We start from the raw sequence: 25,413 nt of genomic DNA on the forward strand, positions 1-25,413 counted from the left end.
AGAAGATGAAAGCCGGCAAGGCAGCAGGTTTGGATGGTATTGCAGAGGAATTTATAAAAAAGTGGGGTGACTGTATTGTTGACTGGTTGGTAAGGTTATTTAATGTATGTATGATTCATGGTGAGGTGCCTGAGAATTGGCGGAATGCTTGCATGGTGCCATTGTACGAAGGCAAAGGGGATAAGAGTGAGTGCTGAAATTACAGAGGTATAAGTTTGTTAAGTATTCCTGGTAAATTATATGGGAGGGTACTGATTGAGATGGTGAAGCATGTACAGAGCATCAGATTGGGGAAGAGCAGTGTGGTTTCAGAAATGGTAGAGGATGTGTGGATCAGGTGTTTGCTTTGAAGAATGTATGTGAGAAATACTTAGAAAAACAAATGGATTTGTGTGTAGCATTTATGGATCTGGAGAAGGCATATGATAGAGTTGATAGTGATAGAGATGCTCTGTGGAAGGTATTAAGAATATATGGTGTGGGTGGCAAGTTGTTAGAAGCGGTGAAAAGTTTTTATCGAGGATGTAAAGCATGTGTACAGTGTAACAAAAAAAAAAATCATGGTTTACAGTCATGTCTCCATAACATTTGCTGTTTCTCCATTTCAGACAAGATCGCCATCCATATCTTTGACCACATATTGGTTATCAGGTCTCGGGTATGGTATTACAGGATTACACCTGTTTAAGGTTACACTTTGTGTGAAAAGTAGCCTTTAACAAGGCTGTATCATTGGGAGTACAGTCCTGTCAAAGAACTTCTCACGACAAAGAAGTTTATATTTTCCTGTTACTGAAAGTAGTGCAGCTTTGAGCTGCTACGATGATCCCTAGGCTTAGAAGCAAATCTTATGAGAACTAAATAAATGACTTGAATCTGTTTAGCTGAGAAATGAGGAGGTTTAGAGATGATTTAGTACAAGTATTCAAAATTATCAAAGGCTTTGATAATCTTGATCTGTCAAGCTACTTAGGACTTTATTTGCCTGATTTCATTCATAGTAATTGATACAAACTCTTTGGGAAACATTTTTCTCAAATTAGGCAAAGTTTTTTCTTCAAGATTAACATATGGCATTGTTTATGAGTTAGAATGGTTGAAAGCAGTACTTTAGATACATTAGATAGTCTACATAGATATTTCGCTTCAAGTGTTTGACTTGCATTACATATGCCTCCTTATCTACATCGACAGTTTGCATGTTCTCTTTAAATTATCTGTATCATGTCTAACTTCTTGGAGTTTTTGATATCTTTCACTTTCACAGAGTCACAATGACCCAATAGTCTGTTGCTGTTTGAATCCCTTTGTATTCTTTCATATAATGCCAGGGGCTCAGTATGCAAGGTTGGGTGCTGGTAAAGTTGGAGGTAAGGATTTCTTGATGTATATGAAAATGGGGAAAAGCTTGCATGTGTTGTGCTGGAGGAGACTTTGTAATAGAGAATGCAGGCTTTGTTAGAAAGTACTTATGTAAGTATGTACAAGCAAGTGGTATTAGTAGTCAGTGGCCATTAATGGTTTGTTTTATAGACACCACTATCAAGAGTATTAAACAACCATGAGAAGGACTCTGGCATAATATCAGATTGTCAGTATTTGCCAAGAATTACTAACCAGTAACGCTGACATCACGTCATTAAAATGTTCAGGTTACACGTAAGTTGACTAATGTATGGAACACTTCTGCATAATCCAGAGCAACTTGGTTTTAGGATGTGAATAATTTGTTTTTCATTGTTACTTGACATAGCATTCACCATTTAACAGGATGGATCAAATACTCACAGCCTTTGCAACATGACTCGAACACATTCTCAATTTGTGCCCAGTATATTAGTGAAATAGACTTTTACTCATAGAGGTAAAGCAATAGAGTGACTGGTGAACAAGGCTGTGACAAATTTGAATTTGCTTTCAGTCCACAAGTTCTGTAGAACAGTCAAGTCTTCCAGTGAGCCATTGATGATAAAATGCATTGTAATGGTGAAAGTTTTATCAGGTTTGTTTTGGTGGGAACTAAGACAAAACCAAATTTTGTATAGTAGAGATTGCTCACATCTTTAGCAGTGATAATAGCTGATGAAATTATATTTAAGTAATAAGGCTGTGCAATAGATGCTGCTTCCAAAAAGATAGAAGACAATTTTATAGACCTTCAGAAAGAGATGCTTTTCAAAATACTGTAACGTTCCATCTGGAATACAGTTGTGTGCTTATTTCACCTTTCTTGACAAGAAATTGCTGAACTACAAAGTGTGCAATGATCTTTCACAACTATTAGGAACCTAAAATACTGAAAGTGACCGCGAGCACTGAGGCTTTACTGTTTAGAATGCAGACGGAAGGGATGATTGATTATACAACCTCAGGATCTGTTTGAGGCTCCAGCAGCTTTGATATTGCACTAAAAGCTGGAGCAAGGGAATGATGGACCTCGACTAGACTGTACTCCTCCTCATTCATTAGATACAGCATCACCGAAGGGGAGTTTTTTTGTGATGTACCTGCTTGCAGGTAGAGTCCAATAACACCACAGTAGAGATATTTTGTAATATAAGTATGTAATATACACATGTGTGTGTGTGGGGGTAGAGGAGGGTGATTGGTTCTTGGTGAATGTAGGTTTGCGGCAGGGATGTGTGATGTCTCCATGGTTGTTGGATTTGTTTATGGATGGGGCTGTTAGGGAGGTAAATGCAAGAGTTTTGGAAATAGGGGCAAGCATGCAGTCTGTTGTGGATGAGAGAGCTTGGGAAGCGAGTCAGTTGTTGTTCGCTGATGATACAGCGCTGGTGGCTGATTCATGTGAGAAACTGCAGAAGCTGGTGACTGAGTTTGGTAAGGTGTGAGAAAGAAGAAAGCTGAGAGTAAATGTGAATAAGAGCAAGGTTATTAGGTACAGTAGGGTTGAGGGTCAAGTCAATTGGGAGGTAAGTTTGAATGGAGAAAAACTGGAGGAAGTGAAGTGTTTTAGATATCTGGGATTGTATTTGGCAGCAGATGGAACCATGGAAGCAGAAGCAAATCATAGGGTGGGGGAGGGGGCGAAAATTCTGGGAGCATTGAAGAATGTGTGGATGTCGAGAACATTATCTCAGAAAGCAAAAATGGGTATGTTTGACGGAATAGTGGTTCCAACAATGTTATATGGTTGCGAGGCGTGGGCTATGGATAGAGTTGTGCGGAGGAGGGTGGATGTGATGGAAATGAGATGTTTGAGGACAATATGTGGTGTGAGGTGGTTTGATCGAGTAAGTAATAATAGGGTAAGAGAGATGTGTGGTAATAATTTGGTCACATGGAGAGAATGAGTGAGGAAAGATTGACCAAGAGGATATATGTGTCAGAGATGGAGGGAACGAGGAGGAGTGGGAGACCAAATTGGAGGTGGAAGGATGAAGTGAAAAAGATTTTGAGTTATTGGGGCCTGAACATGCAGGAGGGTGAAAGGCTTGCAAGGAATGGAGTGAATTTGGATGATGTGGTTTACCAGGGTCGACATGCTGTCAATGGATTGAACCAGGGCATGTGAAGCATCTGGGGTGAACCATGGAAAGTTCTGTGGGGCCTGGATGTGGAAAGGGAGCTGTGGTTTCGGTGCATTATTAACATGACAGCTAGAGACTGAGTGTGAATGAATGTGGCCTTTGTTGTCTTTTCCTAGCACTACCTTGCACACATGGGGGGGGGGGGTTGTTATATCATGTGTGGCAGGGTGGCGATGGGAATGAATAAAGGCACAGTATGAATTGTGTACATGTGTATATATGTATATGTCTGTGTGTGTATGTATATGTATACATTGAGGTGTGTAGGTATGTATATTTGCGTGTGTGGACGTGTATGTATATACATGTGTATGTGGGTGGGTTGGGCCATTTTGTCTGTTTCCTTGCACTACCTCGCTAACGCGGGAGACAGCGACAAAGCAAAAAAAAAAAGAGAAAAGAACATGATGAATCCTGGAAGGCTTTGTTTCCAGTCTACACTAAGAAACATTCCCCTTTTGACAAGTATGGAAGATTGTATAATATTATGTCTGAAGTTGGAAGTTGAAGTAACTACAATAAAACATTCTAAACAATCAGCGTCCAGAATTATTTGATGCCATGTCTGCAGCCTTTAGAAACACTGGATTGCTTTATTCATATGCACAGAAAATACCTGGATTACTAGTGACAAAGTGTACCAGACTAGCTAGGTAGCTCCAACAGCCTGATTAAGTGGTTATAACATAACTTTTGTCAGAGACCAAGCTGTGGTACTTAAAGACTTCTGAAACCATTTTAAGTTGAATGGGAGAAAGATATCAGCTAGTAAATTTTGCTCTGCATAAGTGAAATTTAAAATGTGGTCACTTGATTGGTAGGCACATATGAACTTACCAAATGTATGGCTGTTGGGAACAACATTATATTGTACTTTAGCTCCCTTTTGTAAAGTTTAAGAATAATTTCTTTTTTTATCCCAGGACACGGCTGAGCTCTTTTTTGAGGATGTCCGATTGCCCTCCTCTGCCTTATTGGGGAAAGTAAACCATGGATTTTATTATCTGATGAATGAACTGCCTCAGGTTAGTTACATATGTGTAAAGAATCAATTATGCATTCAAACATTTGCTTAGAAATGTGATTTCAGTAGAACTGTCAATTTTTTTAACTTACATGAAACTAATGAATATTATTTTGTTCAGTATTGTCATTGTAGTGTCATGCAATGAACAGTTTCTAATTAGATCCTTTAATATGTTTTTAGCATGCCTCATTCTAAGATTTCCCTTTAGCAGTGTTGATCTTTTGTGAAAATACAGTACTTATGCTGCAGTTCCTTGAGTCTAACATGCAGTTTGAGAAGCTGTTCACATTTTATACAAGTTTTAAAGCCAGGGATTTAGAAATGTACACAAGGTCATATGAGAGATGTTAAGATGCTAATATCAGCAACTTGACAAATTTTCTTTTAGAGAAGATAGAAACTAAAGTATTTTTACTGAGTACTGCAAATCTCTTGGATGGGAATGTAAGGGAGAGTATTGTCTGTTTTCCATATGAATAAGTACATCAATAGGAACATGTGATGATCATGAGAAATTCCAGAGAGACCTGGAAATCATCTACAAATGTTCTGAAGAAAAGTTCATGGAATTTGGAGAGAAATTTGAAGAAATAAATCATGGAATGGGATTAATTAATATATTGACACTTTGAGTCAAACAAGGAAAGAAATGGTAAAGAAAATGTCAGATATAATGATAATTGTAAATGAAAAACTTAGATTCAGGGAGAACATTGAGAAGATAGTACTTTCAAACCGTACAATTAGCTGTATAATATTGAGAACTCTCTTAAGAGAGAGAGCTATTAATGAAAATGTTTGACATATATAAAAGCACAATAATCCTTTGGTGTATTGTTTTCAGTTAGATGAAATTTATTAAGTGAAAAAGAATACATAAACCCTTCACAAGCAGTATTGATGGTCTGAAACATATAAACTGCTTTGAGAGGTTGGAAGAACTTGAATTTCATGGTCTAGTAAGGAAAGATGCATAGTGATATATGAGCAGCAGCAATTAGTAGGCATAATGTTTTGTTTTAAATCAGAAAGCATCTTGGCAAGGAAGATATAGAAGTATCAAGTTGAGAAAAAAAATGTAAAACAAAATATATGTGATGAAAATGTACTTTTTTGTTTTTTCATGATTTCATTTTTGCTAATTAGTAAGGTAGTGCCAGGAATAGACAAAAATAGGCTGCGATACTTAATCTATTATCAACTTACACATTCCCAACATGCCATTGGAGGCAACTAAAGCAGGGGACTGTGTAAACCCTCCCCTCCTTGTATTTAAGTTTTTAAAAGATGGAAAATGCACTTTTATCTTTCAAAAGGCTTGAAATATTGTTTAATGCAATACCAAGGAAATAAGAAACATGAATGGAATACTACAGAAGCATTTTAAAGAAAACTAGAGTCGAGGCTTAATCAAGCCCTAACAAACCTCCGATAATTGCACAAGAAGAGTGCCAGTTGACAGAATCTAATGGAAAGTACTCTTAGTTTGGTAGGTCTTTCCTTTAGTCATTGGTTTGTTAATTGCTGAGCTTCGTAAAACATTTCCAATCTTTTCAGGTCAGAATTTTCTTTAACCATCCAATCCTTAGCCTTTCTCAATGTGCCATATCCTCTTATGATGGTGATATTTTTGATACCTCTTCTTTTGTACCCATGAAGTGCCAGTACCAGCGTAGGTTAGGTCTCTGTACAGCTTAAGACTAATTCCAAAGCAAGGTGTCCTTTTATGACAATTTTTCCCTATTATTCTGACACCTTCACGGGTTTCTAAAATGGGAGCAAACAAAGGTGACTTTTTGAAGTGGTTTGAACAGTGTAAGTGGCTTACTAGGAGGACTGGAATCAAACTTGAATGCATTTGTGAATTATGCTGAAATAAAGAAGGAAAGAAAAACAAGAATTGCATTATCTTAAAGATCTCACTTGACCAAATATAGAGCACTGAAGATGAGACACATTGAAAGGACACCTGAATATAAGAAGTTATAGGAAACAAGCTACTTGATTGTGAGAGTCTTAGAGAGAGGGGCAAGTATGCAGTCTGTGGGGATGAGAGGGCCTTGGAAACAAGTCCATTGCTGTTTGCTGATTATATAGCACTGGTGGCATATTCAAATGAGAAACTGAAGAGGCATTTGGATGATTTTTGCAGGGAAAAAAATGCAATTGAGTGGGAGAAGTATAAAAGAAAGAGACAGGAGGTCAAGAGAAAGGTGCAAGAGGTGAAAAAAAGGGCAAATGAGAGTTGGGGTGAGAGACTATCAGTAAATTTTAGGGAGAATAAAAAGATGTTCTGGAAGGAGGTAAATAGGGTGCGTAAGACAAGGGAGCAAATGGGAACTTCAGTGAAGGGCGTAAATGGGGAGGTGATAACAAGTAGCGGTGATGTGAGAAGGAGATGGAATGAGTATTTTGAAGGTTTGTTGAATGTGTCTGATGACAGAGTGGCAGATATAGGGTGTTTTGGTCGAGGTGGTGTGCAAAGTGAGAGGGTTAGGGAAAATGATTTGGTAAACAGAGAAGAGGTAGTAAAAGCTTTGCGGAAGATGAAAGCCGGCAAGGCAGCAGGTTTGGATGGTATTGCAGTGGAATTTATTAAGAAAGGGGGTGACTGTATTGTTGACTGGTTGGTAAGGTTATTTAATGTATGTATGACTCATGGTGAGGTGCCTGAGGATTGGCGGAATGCGTGCATAGTGCCATTGTACAAAGGCAAAGGGGATAAGAGTGAGTGCTCAAATTACAGAGGTATAAGTTTGTTGAGTATTCCTGGTAAATTATATGGGAGGGTATTGATTGAGAGGGTGAAGGCATGTACAGAGCATCAGATTGGGGAAGAGCAGTGCGGTTTCAGAAGTGGTAGAGGATGTGTGGATCAGGTGTTTGCTTTGAAGAATGTATGTGAGAAATACTTAGAAAAGCAAATGGATTTGTATGTAGCATTTATGGATCTGGAGAAGGCATATGATAGAGTTGATAGAGATGCTCTGTGGAAGGTATTAAGAATATATGGTGTGGGAGGCAAGTTGTTAGAAGCAGTGAAAAGTTTTTATCGAGGATGTAAGGCATGTGTACGTGTAGGAAGAGAGGAAAGTGATTGGTTCTCAGTGAATGTAGGTTTGCGGCAGGGGTGTGTGATGTCTCCATGGTTGTTTAATTTGTTTATGGATGGGGTTGTAAGGGAGGTAAATGCAAGAGTCCTGGAAAGAGGGGCAAGTATGAAGTCTGTTGGGGATGAGAGAGCTTGGGAAGTGAGTCAATTGTTGTTTGCTGATGATACAGCGCTGGTGGCTGATTCATGTGAGAAACTGCAGAAGCTGGTGACTGAGTTTGGTAAAGTGTGTGGAAGAAGAAAGTTGAGAGTAAATGTGAATAAGAGCAAGGTTATTAGGTACAGTAGGGGTGAGGGTCAAGTCAATTGGGAGGTGAGTTTGAATGGAGAAAAACTGGAGGAAGTGAAGTGTTTTAGATATCTGGGAGTGGATCTGTCAGCGGATGGAACCATGGAAGCGGAAGTGGATCATAGGGTGGGGGAGGGGGCGAAAATTTTGGGAGCCTTGAAAAATGTGTGGAAGTCGAGAACATTATCTCGGAAAGCAAAAATGGGTATGTTTGAGGGAATAGTGGTTCCAACAATGCTGTATGGTTGCGAGGCGTGGGATATGGATAGAGATGTGCGCAGGAGGATGGATGTGCTGGAAATGAGATGTTTGAGGACAATGTGTGGTGTGAGGTGGTTTGATCGAGTAAGTAACGTAAGGGTAAGAGAGATGTGTGGAAATAAAAAGAGCGTGGTTGAGAGAGCAGAAGAGGGTGTTTTGAAATGGTTTGGGCACATGGAGAGAATGAGTGAGGAGAGATTGACCAAGAGGATATATGTGTCGGAGGTGGAGGGAACGAGGAGAAGAGGGAGACCAAATTGGAGGTGGAAAGATGGAGTGAAAAAGATTTTGTGTGATCGGGGCCTGAACATGCAGGAGGGTGAAAGGAGGGCAAGAAATAGAGTGAATTGGAGTCATGTGGTATACAGGGGTTGACGTGCTGTCAGTGGATTGAAGCAAGGCATGTGAAGCGTCTGGGGTAAACCATGGAAAGCTGTGTAGGTATGTATATTTGCGTGTGTGGACGTGTGTATGTACATGTGTATGGGGGGGGGGGGTTGGGCCATTTCTTTCGTCTGTTTCCTTGCGCTACCTCGCAAACGCGGGAGACAGCGATAAAAAAAAAAAAAAAAAAAAAAAAAAAAAAAAAAAAAAAACATAACTTTTGTCAGAGACCAAGCTGTGGTACTTAAAGACTTCTGAAACCATTTTAAGTTGAATGGGAGAAAGATATCAGCTAGTAAATTTTGCTCTGCATAAGTGAAATTTAAAATGTGGTCACTTGATTGGTAGGCACATATGAACTTACCAAATGTATGGCTGTTGGGAACAACATTATATTGTACTTTAGCTCCCTTTTGTAAAGTTTAAGAATAATCATTTCTTTTTTTATCCCAGGACACGGCTGAGCTCTTTTTTGAGGATGTCCGATTGCCCTCCTCTGCCTTATTGGGGAAAGTAAACCATGGATTTTATTATCTAATGAATGAACTGCCTCAGGTTAGTTACATATGTGTAAAGAATCAATTATGCATTCAAACATTTGCTTAGAAATGTGATTTCAGTAGAACTGTCAATTTTTTTAACTTACATGAAACTAATGAATATTATTTTGTTCAGTATTGTCATTGTAGTGTCATGCAATGAACAGTTTCTAATTAGATGCTTTAATATGTTTTTAGCATGCCTCATTCTAAGATTTCCCTTTAGCAGTGTTGATCTTTTGTGAAAATACAGTACTTATGCTGCAGTTCCTTGAGTCTAACATGCAGTTTGAGAAGCTGTTCACATTTTATACAAGTTTTAAAGCCAGGGATTTAGAAATGTACACAAGGTCATATGAGAGATGTTAAGATGCTAATATCAGCAACTTGACAAATTTTCTTTTAGAGAAGATAGAAACTCAAGTATTTTTACTGAGTACTGCAAATCTCTTGGATGGGAATGTAAGGGAGAGTATTGTCTGTTTTCCATATGAATAAGTACATCAATAGGAACATGTGATGATCATGAGAAATTCCAGAGAGACCTGGAAATCATCTACAAATGTTCTGAAGAAAAGTTCATGGAATTTGGAGAGAAATTTGAAGAAATAAATCATGGAATGATTAATAATATATTGACACTTTGAGTCAAACAAGGAAAGAAATGGTAAAGAAAATGTCAGATATAATGATAATTGTAAATGAAAAACTTAGATTCAGGGAGAACATTGAGAAGATAGTACTTTCAAACCATACAATTAGCTGTATAATATTAAGAACTCTCTTAAGAGAGAGAGCTATTAATGAAAATGTTTGACATATATAAAAGCACAATAATCCTTTGGTGTATTGTTTTCAGTTAGATGAAATTTATTAAGTGAAAAAGAATACATAAACCCTTCACAAGCAGTATTGATGGTCTGAAACATATAAACTGCTTTGAGAGGTTGGAAGAACTTGAATTTCATGGTCTAGTAAGGAAAGATGCATAATGATATATGAGCAGCAGCAATTAGTAGGCATAATGTTTTGTTTTAAATCAGAAAGCATCTTGGCAAGGAAGATATAGAAGTATCAAGTTGAGAAAAAAAATGTAAAACAAAATATATGTGATGAAAATGTACTTTTTTGTTTTTTCATGATTTCATTTTTGCTAATTAGTAAGGTAGTGCCAGGAATAGACAAAAATAGGCTGCGACTACTTAATCTATTATCAACTTACACATTCCCAACATGCCATTGGAGGCAACTAAAGCAGGGGACTGTGTAAATCCTCCCCTCCTTGTATTTAAGTTTTTAAAAGATGGAAAATGCACTTTTATCTTTCAAAAGGCTTGAAATATTGTTTAATGCAATACCAAGGAAATAAGAAACATGAATGGAATACTACAGAAGCATTTTAAAGAAAACTAGAGTCGAGGCTTAATCAAGCCCTAACAAACCTCCGATAATTGCACAAGAAGAGTGCCAGTTGACAGAATCTAATGGAAAGTACTCTTAGTTTGGTAGGTCTTTCCTTTAGTCAGTGGTTTGTTAATTGCTGAGCTTCGTAAAACATTTCCAATCTTTTCAGGTCAGAATTTTCTTTAATCATCCAATCCTTAGCCTTTCTCAATGTGCCATATCCTCTTATGATGGTGATATTTTTGATACCTCTTCTTTTGTACCCATGAAGTGCCAGTACCAGCGTAGGTTAGGTCTCTGTACAGCTTAAGACTAATTCCAAAGCAAGGTGTCCTTTTATGACAATTTTTCCCAATTATTCTGACACCTTCACAGGTTTCTAAAATGGGAGCAAACAAAGGTGACTTTTTGAAGTGGTTTGAACAGTGTAAGTAGCTTACTAGGAGGACTGGAATCAAACTTGAATGCATTTGTGAATTATGCTGAAATAAAGAAGGAAAGAAAAACAAGAATTGCATTATCTTAAAGATCTCACTTGACCAAATATAGAGCACTGAAGATGAGACACATTGAAAGGACACCTGAATATAAGAAGTTATAGGAAACAAGCTACTTGATTGTGAGAGTCTTAGAGAGAGGGGCAAGTATGCAGTCTGTGGGGATGAGAGGGCCTTGGAAACAAGTCCATTGCTGTTTGCTGATTATATAGCACTGGTGGCATATTCAAATGAGAAACTGAAGAAGTTGGTCTCTGAGTTTAGCAGTGTGTGAAAGGAGGAAGTTGAGAGTAAATGTAGATAAAGCAAGGTTAAGTTTAGCAGGGTTGAGGGACAGGTTAGTTGGGGATTGAGTTTGAATAGAGAAAAATTGGAGGAAGTGAGATGATTTACATACCTGGGAGTGGACAAATAGAACCTTGGAAGCAGAAGTAAATCAGAGTATGGGTGAGGGGGTTAGGTGTGAAGGTTCTGGGAGCACTGGAGAACAGGTGGAAAGAGAGATCGTTGTGTGGGAGGGCAAAAATGGGTATGTTTGAAGGTATAGGTGTCCTAACAGTATTGTATGGATGCAAGGCATGGGCTATAGATTAGACTGTGCAGAGGCATTTGGACGATATTTGCAGGGAAAAAATGCAAATGAGTGGGAGAGGTATAAAAGAAAGAGGCAGGAGGTCAAGAGAAAGGTGCAAGAGGTGAAAAAGAGGGTAAATGAGAGTTGGGGTGAGAGAGTATCATTAAATTTCAGGGAGAATGAAAGGATGTTTTGGAAGGAGGTAAATAAAGTGCGTAAGACAAGGGAGCAAATGGGAACTTCAGTGAAGGGGGCTAATGGGGAGGTGATAACAAGTAGTGGTGATTTGAGAAGGAGATGGAGTGAGTATTTTGAAGGTTTGTTGAATGTGTTTGATGATAGAGTGGCAGATATAGGGTGTTTTGGTCGAGGTGGTGTGCAGAGAGAGAGGGTTAGGGAAAATGATTTGGTAAATAGAGAAGAGGTAGTAAAAGCTTTAAGGAAGATGAAAGCCGGCAAGGCAGCAGGTTTGGATGGCATTGCAGTGGAATTTATTAAAAAAGGGGGTGACTGTATTGTTGACTTGTTGGTAAGGTTATTTAATGTATATATGATTCATGGTGAGGTGCCTGAGGATTGGCGGAATGCTTGCACAGTGCCATTGTACAAAGGCAAAGGGGATAAGAGTGAGTGCTCAAATTACATAGGTATAAGTTTGTTGAGTATTCCTGGTAAATTATATGGGAGGGTATTGATTGAGAGGGTGAAAGCATGTACAGAGCATCAGATTGGGGAAGAGCAGTGTGGTTTCAGAAGTGGTAGAGGATGTGTGGATCAGGTGTTTGCTTTGAAGAATGTATGTGAGAAATACTTAGAAAAACAAATGGATTTGTATGTAGCATTTATGGATCTGGAGAAGGCATATGATAGAGTTGATAGAGATGCTCTGTGGAAGGTACTAAGAATATATGGTGTGGGAGGCAAGTTGTTAGAAGCAGTGAAAAGTTTTTATCGAGGATGTAAGGCATGTGTACGTGTAGGAAGAGAGGAAAGTGATTGGTTTTCAGTGAATGTAGGTTTGTGGCAGGGGTGTGTGATGTCTCCATGGTTGTTTAATTTGCTTATGGATGGAGTTGTTAGGGAGGTGAATGCAAGAGTTTTGGAAAGAGGGGCAAGTATGCAGTCTGTTGTGGATGAGAGAGCTTGGGAAGTGAGTCATTTGTTGTTCGCTGATGATACAGCACTGGTGGCTGATTCATGTAAGAAACTGCAGAAGCTGGTGACTGAGTTTGGTAAAGTGTGTGAAGAAGAAAGTTCAGAGTAAATGTGAATAAGAGCAAGGTTATTAGTTACAGTAGGGTTGAGGATCAAGTCAACTGGGAGGTAAGTTTGAATGGAGAAAAACTGGAGGAAGTAAAGTGTTTTAGATATCTGGGAGTGGATCTGGCAGCAGATGGAACCATGGAAGCGGAAGTGAATCATAGGGTGGGGGAGGGGGTGAAAATTCTGGGAGCCTTGAAGAATGTGTGGAAGTCAAGAACATTATCTCAGGAAAGCAAAAATGGGTATGTTTGAAGGAATAATGGTTCCAACAATGTTGTATGGTTGCGAGGCGTGGGCTATGGATAGAGTTGTGCGCAGGAGGGTGGATGTGCCGGAAATGAGATGTTTGAGGACAATATGTGGTGTGAGGTGGTTTGATCGAGTAAGTAATGTAAGGGTAAGAGAGATGTGTGGAAATAAAAAGAATGTGGTGGAGAGGGCAGAAGAGGGTGTTTTAAAATGGTTTGGTCACATGGAGAGAATGAGTGAGGAAAGATTGACCAAGAGGATATATGTGTCAGAGGTGGAGGGAACGAGGAGAAGTGGGAGACCAAATTGGAAAGTGGAAAGATGGAGTGAAAAAGATTTTGAGTGATCGGGGCCTGAACATGCAGGAGGGTGAAAGGCGTGCAAGGAATAGAGTGAATTGGAACGATGTGGTATACAGGGGTTGACGTGCTGTCAATGGATTGAACGAGGGCATGTGAAGCGTCTGGGGTAAACCATGGAAAGTTGTGTGGGGCCTGGATGTGGAAAGGGAGCTGTGGTTTCGGTGCATTATTACACGACAGCTAGAGACTGAGTGTGAACGAATGGGGCCTTTGGTGTCTTTTCCTAGCGCTACCTCGCACACATGAGGGGGGAGGGGGTTGTTATTCCATGTGTGGCGAAGTGGCGATGTGAACAAATAAAGGCAGGCTATGAATTATGTACATTTGTATATATGTATATGTCTGTGTGTGTATATATATGTGTACATTGAAATGTATAGGTATGTATATTTGCGTGTGTGGACGTGTATGTATATACATGTGTATGTAGGTGGGTTGGGCCATTCTTTCGTCTGTTTCCTTGCGCTACCTCGCTAACGCGGGAGACAGCGACAAAGCAAAATATATAAATAAATAAAATATATATTTATTGCTATGGAAATGTTATAGTAAATTCCTTACCTTATGTTAAACTTAAAACAATGTATGCATCTTTAGTATGGTTATGTCTTTTGAAGAGACAGATGTAAAAGAGGTTTGGTAAATAAGAGTTGGTAAATGAAGTAAGGGACCTGAGATGCAGGGAGAAGTGAGAGGCCATAAATTTTACAACAATGGGAGAAAAAGGAGTAAGAGCAGACATGTTTACAGTTGAATTGACAGAACTGAGTGTGAACCCTGTTGAAATCAAATGAGAAAAATTAAGACCTCATGACAAGAAATATATTGATAATGATGCAAACTACCTTTATAGTTGCAAAGTGGTGATAGATTGGAATGAGCAAACAATAAGGCTTTGAGTGCATTGTACAGAAATTTAGAAAAATAAGTTAGTAAGGAAAGTTTGAGATGGGGTCAGTAGTGTTTAATTTCCCTTAAGTAAAGAAAGTTTGAGATAGAACCTCGTGAATGTAGAATTTTCCAACATTACTATGAAGTTGAAAACTTACGCTTAAGTGAGAGAAAGTAAGCAACATAGAATAAAGAGATGGGTTGTGGATTTACTAAGTTACCTTCATGAGGCATGTTGAAGCTAGTAGATTGAAAGTTATCCAATTGGGGGATGAACACAATACAATCATGAGTCTTTTTAAGCAGAGCAAGGTTGACAAGATGGGTCATTCAGTGCTCATTGTAGGTGTTGCTACTATTTCTCTTTGAATGAATTGTCATTTAGGAAGTCATACCTGAATGTTTGCTGTTGGTGCCAAACTGGAAAAAGTTCATAGTAGCAGTGTTATGAAGTACTGTAAGGAGACCTAAACGAAAGCTGCTGTAACTAAGGAAATATAACTCAAGAAAATGCAAAGCTTTTAAGATTGGAGAGATTAAAGGGACAAGATTAAGACTACCATATTCAGGGAAAACATGATGCACCATACTGTGAAGGGGACTTGAGTGTTGAAATCTTGACAAATGCCTACAGAACAGTGTGTGAAGGCAAACTATTTTTCATTGTCCAAATTGCCTTCAAGTACATTTAGAGGAGGCTTTTTAGGGAAATATGGTGTACATTCTATTAAAGTTGGATATGCTTCAAAAATCTAGTTTTCTCCCCAAATGAATCTTACAAGGGTGCTGGAAAGGGTCCTTAGGAACACAGTATGACATGAAAATTGAGTCAGAGTTGTAAAGGCAGGAAAATCTTAATCTATTGATTTTTAGAAGAAAGGATAGCCACATGCAAATTTGCAGAAGGCCACAAGGATATTGCTATATAGCTGTTCTTAAAAGTGAGAGGAGAATCTGGAACAAAAGGATATGGCTATAAGTTATCAAAAAAAAAAAGGGGCATAATGGAATATGTAGAAGCATTACACCAGCAACAAAGTCATGGACACAGAACAAGCCGAGGAAAGGGGTAGTAGAGATGTGGAATAGTGTCCATCACTGGAGCCTTAAAAAAGTTACCTTGAAAAATTTCAGCATCTTTGGGATAAGAATACAGGGATAAGATTTAGGGCCCCACATCTGTTAGGTTCATTTCCTGCATGCACATATTGGTTACAACCAATATATATGAACAGCACATGAATTCTGAATAGAATTTAGGAGGTCATTGTACTTTGCCACATCTGTCCTAGTATTTCCAGAATTTCTTAGTGGTCCTAAGACATATCTGTTGATGGAGGTTGTACAAAATGAATTATCAATTTTGTATCTGAATGTTGAAAATTATATTTGATTAATATCTTTGAAATAACTAAAGAAGTACTGAAGCAGTTCTTTGGTTTTATGCTCAAGTTAACCTGTTGTTTTATGTGATGCAAATTATATGTTTTAACTGTTCAGGAACGCATTCTTATTGGCATAATGTCATGTGCCAACTGTGAGTGGCAGTTTGAGGAGACTAGAGGATACTTGCGGTCGAGAAAAGCATTTGGCAAGACTTTGTCATCTCTCCAGGTGAGTCAAGTTTTTCATGATGTAGAAATGTTTATGATTTCAAGTTCTGTAAATGGCTTTCAAGAGTAATGTTATTTGAATTTTCTGAAGCCTGTTTGATAAGTTTAGGGTATAGTTACCTTGATTTTTAAACCAAATAGATTGCTAGCCCATGTAATATAGATGATTGAATGTTTTTTGTTTTTCCACATTTTGGCTAAGCTGTGGTTATGGAAGGTTGGTAAGTGTAAATTGTAGACCATATTTTGGGACACATCAGGAACATTTAGGTAACCCAAGTCACACATAAGCTTTGCATGTAAATTATATTTTCATTTTCTTGGTTTTCAAAAAAAAAAGAATATATGTGGGTGAGAGGAGATGGAGATCAAGACAGGATTGGAATTTATACTGATCAACAGGCATCCAAAGGAGAAGTTGTAGGATGTGAATGTGCTGAGAGGGGCAGCAAGTGAAATATCCAATCATTTCTTGGTGAAGGCAGGTATGAAAGTTTGTGATGGGTGTAGGAGGAGAGGAAACGACATGTTTTAAGGTAGAGGAGAAAGTAAGCAGGTTGGGAAAATATGCTGGTTTGCTGAGGTACCAATGGAGATTAAATGAAGGATGCATAGGGTGAGAGGAAAAGGAGCTATGATTGTGGAAACGGAGTAGAAAGATTATAGGATGCAGTGTTTAATTGTGCAATTGAAGTGTGTGGCATGAGCGGGGGGGAGGTATGTGGAAGTATGAAAAGGATAATGAATGATGGATTGAGGAAACTAGATTGCTAGGGAGGGAGAAAAGAGAGTTATGTGGAGAATACATGTAGGCCTCTTAGAGAAATATAGGAGAAAGTAGTAAGAATTCAAGAGAAACATATGGAAGCTGAACAAGAGGGAAGATGAGAGATGGGGAGAGAGAATATTAATGAACTTGAGGGAGAATAAGAATATGTTTTGGAAGGCAGTGAACATTGTGAGAGAAAAAGATTGCGAGCAAAAGTGATGAGGTTAGATATGGAAGTGGTAACAGGCAAAGAAGGAATGGAGTGAGTAATTTGAAGGATTTCTAAATGTGTTTGATGTGGTCTGTTTGAGACATGAAGTGCTTGAGGATTGGCGAAATGCATGCGTAGTGCCATTGTGCAAAGGCAAAGGGGATAAAGGTGAGTGTTCAAATTACTGAGATATAAGTTTGTTGAGTATTCTGGGGAAATTATACGAGAGGTTATTGATTGAGAGGGTCAAGGCATGTACGTAGCATCAGACTGGGTAAGAGAAGTGTGGTTTCAGAAGTGGTAGAGGATATTTGGAAATGCTTAGAAAAACAGATGGATTTGTATGTAGCATTTATGGATCTGGAGAAGGCATTTGGTAGCGTTGATAGAGATGCTTTTTTGAAGGTATTAAGAGTATATGGTTTGGAAGACAAGTCGCTGGAAGCAGTGAAAAGATTTTACCAAGGATGTAAGGCATGTGTATGAGTAGGAAGAGAGGAAAGTGATTGGTTTCCAGTGAGTGTTGGTTTGCGGCAGGGGTGCGTGATGTCTCCATGGTTGTTTAATTTGTTTATGGATAGGGTGGTTAGGGAGGTAAATGCGAGAGTTTTGGAGAGAGGGGAAAGTATGCAGCCCGTTTGGATGAGAGGGCTTGGGAAGTAAGTCAGTTGTTGTTTGCTGATGATACAGTGCCGGTGGCAGATTCAGGTGAGAAACTGCAGAAGCTGGTGACTGAGTTTGGTAAAGTGAGTGAAAGGAGAAAGTTAAGAATAAATGAGTAAGAGCAAGGTTATTAGGTACAGTAGGGTTGAGAGGCAAGTTAATTGGGAGGTAAGTTTGAATGGAGAAAAACCTGGAGGAAGTTGTGTTTTATATATATGGGAGTGGACTTGGCAGCGGATTGAACCATAGAAGAGGAAGTGAGTCACAGGGTGGGGAAGGGGGCGAAGGTTCTGGGAGCGCTGAAGAATGTGTGGAAGGCAAGAACTTTATCTCAGAAAGCAAAAATAAGTATGTTTGAAGGAATAGTGGTTCCAACAATGTTATATGATTGCGAGGCATGGGCTGTCGATAGAGTTGTGTGGAAGAGGGTGTATGTGTTGGAAATGAAATGTCTGAGGACAATATGAAGTGTGAGGAGGTTTGATCGAGTAAGTAATGAAAGGGTAAGAGAGATGTGTGGAAATAAAAAGTATATAGTTGAGAGAGCAGAGATGGGTGTGTTGAAATGGTTTGGACATATGGAGAGAATGAGTGAGGAAAGATTGACAAAGAGGATGTATGTGTCAGAGGTAAAGGAAACAAGCAGAAGTGGGAGACCAAATTGGAGGTAGAAGGATGGAGTGAAAAAGATTTTGAGTGATTGGGGCCTGTACATACAGGAGGGTGAAAGGCATGCAAGGGATAGAGTGAATTGGAACGATGTGGTATACCAGGGTCGATGTACTGTCAATGCACTGAACCAGGGCATGTGAAGCGTTTGGGGTAAACCATGGAAAGTTTTGTGGGGCCTGGATGTGGAAAGGGAGATGTGGTTTCGGTGCATTACACATGACAGCTAGGGACTGAGTGTGAATGAATGTGGCCTATTTTGAATGTTTTCCTGGCACCATCTCACGAAGTGGGGGATAGCGATACTATTTCCTGTTTGGCAATGTAGCGACAGAAATGGATGAAGGCAAGCAAGTAAATGTACATGTGTATATATGTATATGTCTGTTTATGTGAATATTATGTATGTGTGCATTCTTGGGCATTTATGTATATATATGTGTGTGGATGGGCTATTCATCTGTTTCCTGGTACTACCTCGCTGACACTGGAAACAGCGATTAAGTATGATAATAATGATAACAATGATAATGATAATATATGTGTATAGATGTAGTTGACAACTCTCTTGGACATATTGGTAGCTCATAATTTTGGGACACTGAGTGAGCACACAAGGGCAATCGGGTATTCCTTTTACCTGGCTGTTGATGTAGCCTCAGCTTTAACATTTGCAGTGCCATTGAACCTGATGGTTCTGGCAACATTATCTTGTTGCTTCCATAGATCTGTTAAAGGAATTCTAAGAAGTTTTAACAAACACATACTGCACCAAAGGTTTGAGGATTTAAGATATAGATTGTAGAACATATGTTAACAGGATTTAATGTCTTTTTCCAGACAATTCAACACAAATTGGCTGAACTGAAAACAGAAATATGTGTAGGTCGTGCTTTTACAGACCAATGCATTGATTTACATAATGCTGGCAAACTTGATGGTGGTATGGCATCTATGAATAAGTATTGGCAAGTATTCCTTGTTTTTTTGCTTCTATTTCTCACAGTCACCAGAGTTATTAATACCTGAAAATATTGTGAAAACTAGAATATTTTTCTTTTTCATCAATAGCCCTTTTCCTTGCATGCACTTTTTAACATTGTAACAAGTGAGAAGAAGTATCCTGTCTTGTCACAATTTGATCCCATGTTATCTTGCAGTACAGCTGATGTGAACTGTGTGTAGTTTAGTAACTAGGCCAATATGCATAATATTTATCATGTTACTGTTCGCATCTGTACTGAGATTAGCACCTTGGGGACCTTTTTACATTGTGTCTATGCATTCTTTAATTCAGAAACATGCTGTGCTTAAAACCTGAAACTCTCTGATTGAAGCAATTACCTGTATGATGTGAAAACTGAAACATTTAGAGTAGAATATCAGTATGGGTCTCCTTCAAACTTGAGATGTAAATTGATGAGTTTTGGTAAGATAGAAAGTAAGGCTTGGGAAATGAAGGAGAAGTTGAAAATATCAATGGCAGTAAAATGGTAAGAGCTGGGAATGTGGTACAGGCTGTTCACTAACGGTGCAGTTTAGATTCGGCAGAAGAAATGGTTGGGAGTGAAAGGGAAGCAGCTATTCGAAGGTATTCCTTTGGCATACTTATTTTGGTACATGCTTTGTCTTGTATATGGATCTAGGTGACACTAGAACCTGCTGATCTTAATGGCCAGAGTGTTTGAGGAAGTAGTGCTTGTAGGTTTTGTAGGTTTCATTAGTAGTGGAGAATAAACATAGAAATTTCACAAGACTCAAAAGTGTTTTCATCATTGAAAGCAGAAATGCATCAGTGATTTAAATGGCCAATTTTTCGTCATACCCATTTTTTGTCTTCAAATATGGTGTAAGGTTTTAGGTTCAAACTTTCACCATCCTTTTCCCAGTGACCTTGCTTCTCCTTCCTTTTGTTTTGCCCTCACCCAGACCTCAAGCACATTCCCAAACTAGTGAGCTTTGTTTCACACTTGAGCCAGAACATCCAGGTTCCTTTTTCCAAACATTTCTTGGCTCTCCCTTCTTTTCATACTGGTTACATCCATGCACATTGATACCCCTGCCTGAGCCTAGGAAGACAAGCACTGTTCATGTGATTCCATCTTTTCCATATTTTAGAAGCTGAAATACAAGGGGAGGGTATTTGGTCCCCCCCTTCTCTCATGCATTGTAATCACCTAAGACTTGCTGGGAATATGAGGGTAATGGTCTTTCTTCCTTGTTCACAATGAAAATTAATATGAAGAAGGCAAGTGGCTGGTACAGTTATGTCACATTTTCCATGAGCCTAAGAGTGGTGTTGGTGACTTTGGCATGCCTCCCTCCACACCTAGTCCTGCTAAGTTGTCATTGATAGTTATTTCCACATTTCTCATGCTGTTAATCTTTACTTGCCTCAACAACTGAAAAATCATATCATAAGATGGTTCCATTTCATCACTTGGATCATTCAACAATCAACATATTCTTTGCAGGGTCACCATGCCTGTGCGGGTTGTTGGGCCACTGTGCACTTATACTGGTAATTGTACAGGTATAAGAAATGGCAGAAATTCTTTAAATCTCTGAAGACTACTGATGATATATTAAATAGAGGCAGGAAAAGTTAGCATATCAGTTGATGTGGGCCACTATACTATAAGAGCACATCACTAAATTGCAATTTGGGATGCCATTTGAGGTTTAATCCTTCACGGTTTTGTTCATTGTGCTTTCTTAGGTTCTCCCAGTGCATAAGAAAAATATTGAAGCGCACAAAAAATGAGATGCATTATTTTTTTCTGTTTAAAAATCTTATAATCATGGTTCTTGAAGGGACAAATTTAACCCATAAATAATGCTTTTCGACCAAATAAATATGATAAGTTGTGTATCATCACATCATCAGTAGATGGGTAGGAGTACATGGTCCAGAGGTATCCATCATAGCTCTGTTTCTGTATAGAGTACTCTTTCAAAGGAATTGTGGGTTTTAAATGGAAATTAGTGTAGATGCTGTGAGTGCTGTGTTTTCATGACAAAACTCCTTTGAAAGTAGCTGTAGATAGGTACTCTTACTTAGTACAATACTACTTTTTGATGATTTGATCTTGGGCAGTTTTCCCTATTAAGTAGTTTTCATGGGTATATTCTTATATAACACTATCTCGCATCTCGAAGTAGGAGCCATGGTTGACAGTATGAGAATTCTGTTCCAGGATGTCAGATCTGCAGAACCGTGTGGGTTACCAGTGTGTGCAGCTTCATGGTGGCTGGGGGTACATGTGGGAGTACCCAATCTGCAAGTCCTATGTAGATGCCAAGGTCCAAACCATCTATGGTGGTTCTAATGAGATCATGAAGGAACTTATTGCACGTCAGATTGTTGGTGACAAAAGGGTTTAACTTGCTATGAGGAAGAATTGTATCAAATGTTCCATTGACTTTTGTGATGTAATTATGCAAGCCATCTATATTTTTCCCATGTATGATCGACTTTTATTGTTGGTATATCCTTTGATAGTGTGAGGGGATAGGATATATTTCCTTAATACTCTGATGTTTGCATGTATTTAATAGCTTATTTCATGGTGATTTGTAGAATACAGCTTTTGCCATTAACCCTTCTGAACTCTTTGAAAACCACAACTGTCCCATTATCATAGAAATATTGGTTTTCATGATCACCCTGTTTGTGACTCGGCAGTTTATATAAAAAAAATTCTGTTTTTGGAAACATAATTCTTTGTATATAATTTAGTTTACTGTTGATTTAACGTAGAATCTTAACTTCCCCAGTAAAATCAAACTGATTTGATTTTATATGTATTATAATGGGGAAAGAATATGAGAAGTTGGACATGACAGTATTAGCTACCTTCATATAAGGCAAACTCTGAAGACAGGAAGGATTTTTTTGGTTTGGAGTCATAAGTGATTGGTTCCATGCATATATGTTGGAATGACATGCCAGCCCTTCCTTGTTCCAAGATTGGTGTAAATATGGATTTTTTAGGTGAGAATGTAAAAAATTATCTAAAAAAATACTTTTATGCTTGTTTCACATGTCATAATGTACAAATGTAAAAATGATTATATGAGAAGATATTAAGATTTGACTTGATCATTCCCTAAATAATAGTAGTTATTGTAGAACTAGCATGTTGGTCGTATGTTCAGATGATGAAATGCTCTAAGATAGATCTGTAAGGCAGGACAAAAAATGAACATAACTGTAATGCTTCAATTTATTACTGAAACTATGAATCATTTTTGATCCTTAAACTTGAAGCCTAAACAACTTAGCAATGCATTTAATTGATGTTTTTACATGATATATGCTTTCTATTGCTGTATGGGGAGGGTGTGTGTATATGTATTTATGATCTATCTATTTCGGAGACTGTTCCCTCCTGAAACTCCTTCAAGGGATTCCCCTTTTCAGTAGCGACTCCATGGCTAGTGAACTCAGTGCTGCTTCTAGCCTTTAGTGCCTCACCTCTTAATAGGCCACTGGCAGAGGGAAGTCTATCGCAATGTTTGCAGAGGCTTCTACATAATGTTCCTACTCGCTACTACTACTTGATAGTCATTGGCTGCCTACCAACCACTAACTACAATATATTTATATTTTATACTTGTCCACCGTTAACCATATTAACTAGATAGTGCCAAGAACGGAAGAAGAAAGGCCACACTGTTTCACATGTGTTCTCTAGCTGTCATGTGCAGTGCGCTGAAACCACATCCCCCTATCCACAGTTAGGCCCCATGGCTGGTACACATGCCTTTTTTCATTCCATCAACAGTTCTTTACCCCCTGTATACCACATCATTCTAATTCACTCTATCCCTTGCACATCTTTCATCCTCTTCCATGTACAGGCTATTTTTTACTTCAGCTGTCCATCTCCAACTTGGTCTATGTTTCTCCTCTGTTTATGACAGATATATCCAGTTTGTCAACCTCTTTTCACTCGCTCTCTATATGTCCAAACCATTTAGGCATACCCTTTTATTGATTTCAATTATATTCACAATCAACTTTCTCCTTTCACACACACATTCAAACCGAAATGCCAACTTCTGCAGTTTCTCACAGGAATCTGCCTTTAATTTTGCATCAGCAGCAAATGATAACTGACTCTTCCCAGCCAAGGCCCCCTCATCCCCTGCAGAATGCATACCTGCCCTACTACCCAAGCTTTTCCATTTACTTCTCACGTATTCCCTGCATGTAATAGAAGGAAACTATAAAGGGGTGGGGGGGGGGGGGGGGGGGGGGGGGGGGGGCTGGAAATTCTCCTCATTTTACTTTTCCAAGGCAAACAACATATTTGGGCCAAGTGAGGATTTTTCCCTCTGATGCTCATTCATCTCTTCTTGACACTACCTTGCTAACACAGGAAATGGCAAATGGCTTGGAGAGCAAAGATGGGTATGTTTGAAGGAATAGTAGTTCCAATAGTGTTATATGTTTGCGAGGCATGGGCTATAGATAGGGTTATACAGAGGAGGGTGGATGTGTTGGAAATGAAATGTTTGAGGACAATATGTGGTGTGAGGTAGTTTGATTAAGTAATGAAAGGGTAAGAGAGATGTGTGGCAATAAAAAGAGTGGTTGAGAGAGCAGAAGAGGGTATATTGAAATGGTTTGGACACATGGAGAGAATGAGTCAGGAAAGATTGACAAAGAAGGTATGTGTCAGAGGTGGAGGGAAGAAGCAGGAGACCAAATGGTAGGTGGAAGGATGGAGTGAAAAAGATTTTGAGTGATCAGGGACTGAACATACAGGAGGGTGAAAGGTGTGGAAGGAATAGAGTGAATTGGAACGATGTTGTTCATTGGGGTCAATGTGCTGTCAGTTGATTGAACCAGAGCATGTGAATCGTGTTGGGTAAACCATGGAAAGGTCTGTGGGGCTTGGATGTGTATAGGGGTGTGGTTTCAGTGCATTACACATGACAGTTAGAGATTGAGTGTCGATGAATGTGGTATTTTTGTCTTTTCCTGGTGCTACCTCTTGCGTGAGCGCACATACCCTGGTTCAATCTATTGACAGCAAGTCGACCATGGTATACCACATCGTTCCAGTTCACTCTATTTCTTGCACACATTTCACCCTCCTGTATGTTCAGGCCCCAATTGCTCAAAATCTTTTTCACTCCATCCTTCCACCTCCAATTTGGTCTCCCACTTCCTTGTTCCCTCCACCTCTGACACATATATCCTCATCGTCAATCTTTCCTTACTCAGTCTCTCCATTTGACCAAACCACTTCAATACACCCTCTTCTGCTCTCTCAGCCACACTTTTATTACCACACATCTCTCTTACCCTTTCATTACTTACTCGATCAAACCACCTCACACCACATATTGTCCTCAAACATCTCATTTCCAACACATCCACCTTCCTCTGCACAACCCTATCTATAGCCCATGCCTCACAACCATACAGCATTGCTGGAACCACTATTCCTTCAAACATACTCATTTTTGCTCTCCGAAATAACGTTCTGGCCTTCCACACATTCTTCAACGCTCCCAGAACCTTTGCCCTCTCCCCCACCTTGTGACTCGCTTCTACTTCCATGGTTCCATCTGCTGCTAAATCCACTCCCAGATATCGAAAACACTTCACTTCCTCCAGTTTTTCTCCTTTTCAAACTTGCCTCCAAATTGACTTGTCCCTCAACCCCACTGAACCTAATAACCTTGCTCTTATTCACATTTACTCTCTTCTTTACTTTCTTCTTTCACACAGTTTACCATATGCATATGTGCGTGTGTGGATGTGTATGTATATACATGTGTATGTGGGTGGGTTGGGCCATTCTTTCGTCTGTTTCCTTGCACTACCTCGCTAACGTAGGAGACAGCGACAAAGTATAACAATAATAATGTTTGTTGAGTATTCCTGGGAAGTATACGAGAGGGTACTGACTGAGAGGGTCAAGGAATCAGATTGGGGAGGAGCAGTGTGGTTTCAGAAGCGGTAGAGGATGTGTAGATCAGGTGTTTGCTTTAAAGAACGTGAGAAATACTTAGAAAAACAGATGGATTTGTATGTAGCATTCATGGATCTGGAGACGGCATATGATAGA

At 39.0% G+C, this 25,413-nt stretch overlaps 1 protein-coding gene across 1 annotated transcript in view; it reads left to right on the forward strand.

The window, feature by feature from the left end:
* The window catches only part of LOC139767163 (long-chain specific acyl-CoA dehydrogenase, mitochondrial-like), a 36,050-nt gene extending 13,630 nt beyond the window's left edge, over window positions 1-22,420 (forward strand). The window contains exons 5-8 of the mRNA XM_071696192.1: window positions 9,063-9,179; window positions 15,904-16,017; window positions 19,169-19,296; window positions 21,526-22,420. Coding sequence (XP_071552293.1) covers window positions 9,063-9,179; window positions 15,904-16,017; window positions 19,169-19,296; window positions 21,526-21,712 — 546 coding nt within the window. The 3' untranslated portion in view covers window positions 21,713-22,420. The remainder of the gene's footprint in view (window positions 1-9,062; window positions 9,180-15,903; window positions 16,018-19,168; window positions 19,297-21,525) is intronic.
* The last annotated feature ends 2,993 nt before the right edge of the window (window positions 22,421-25,413 follow it).

This window comes from Panulirus ornatus, chromosome 59 (assembly GCF_036320965.1).
Source record: "Panulirus ornatus isolate Po-2019 chromosome 59, ASM3632096v1, whole genome shotgun sequence".
Lineage (NCBI taxonomy): Eukaryota > Metazoa > Arthropoda > Malacostraca > Decapoda > Palinuridae > Panulirus > Panulirus ornatus.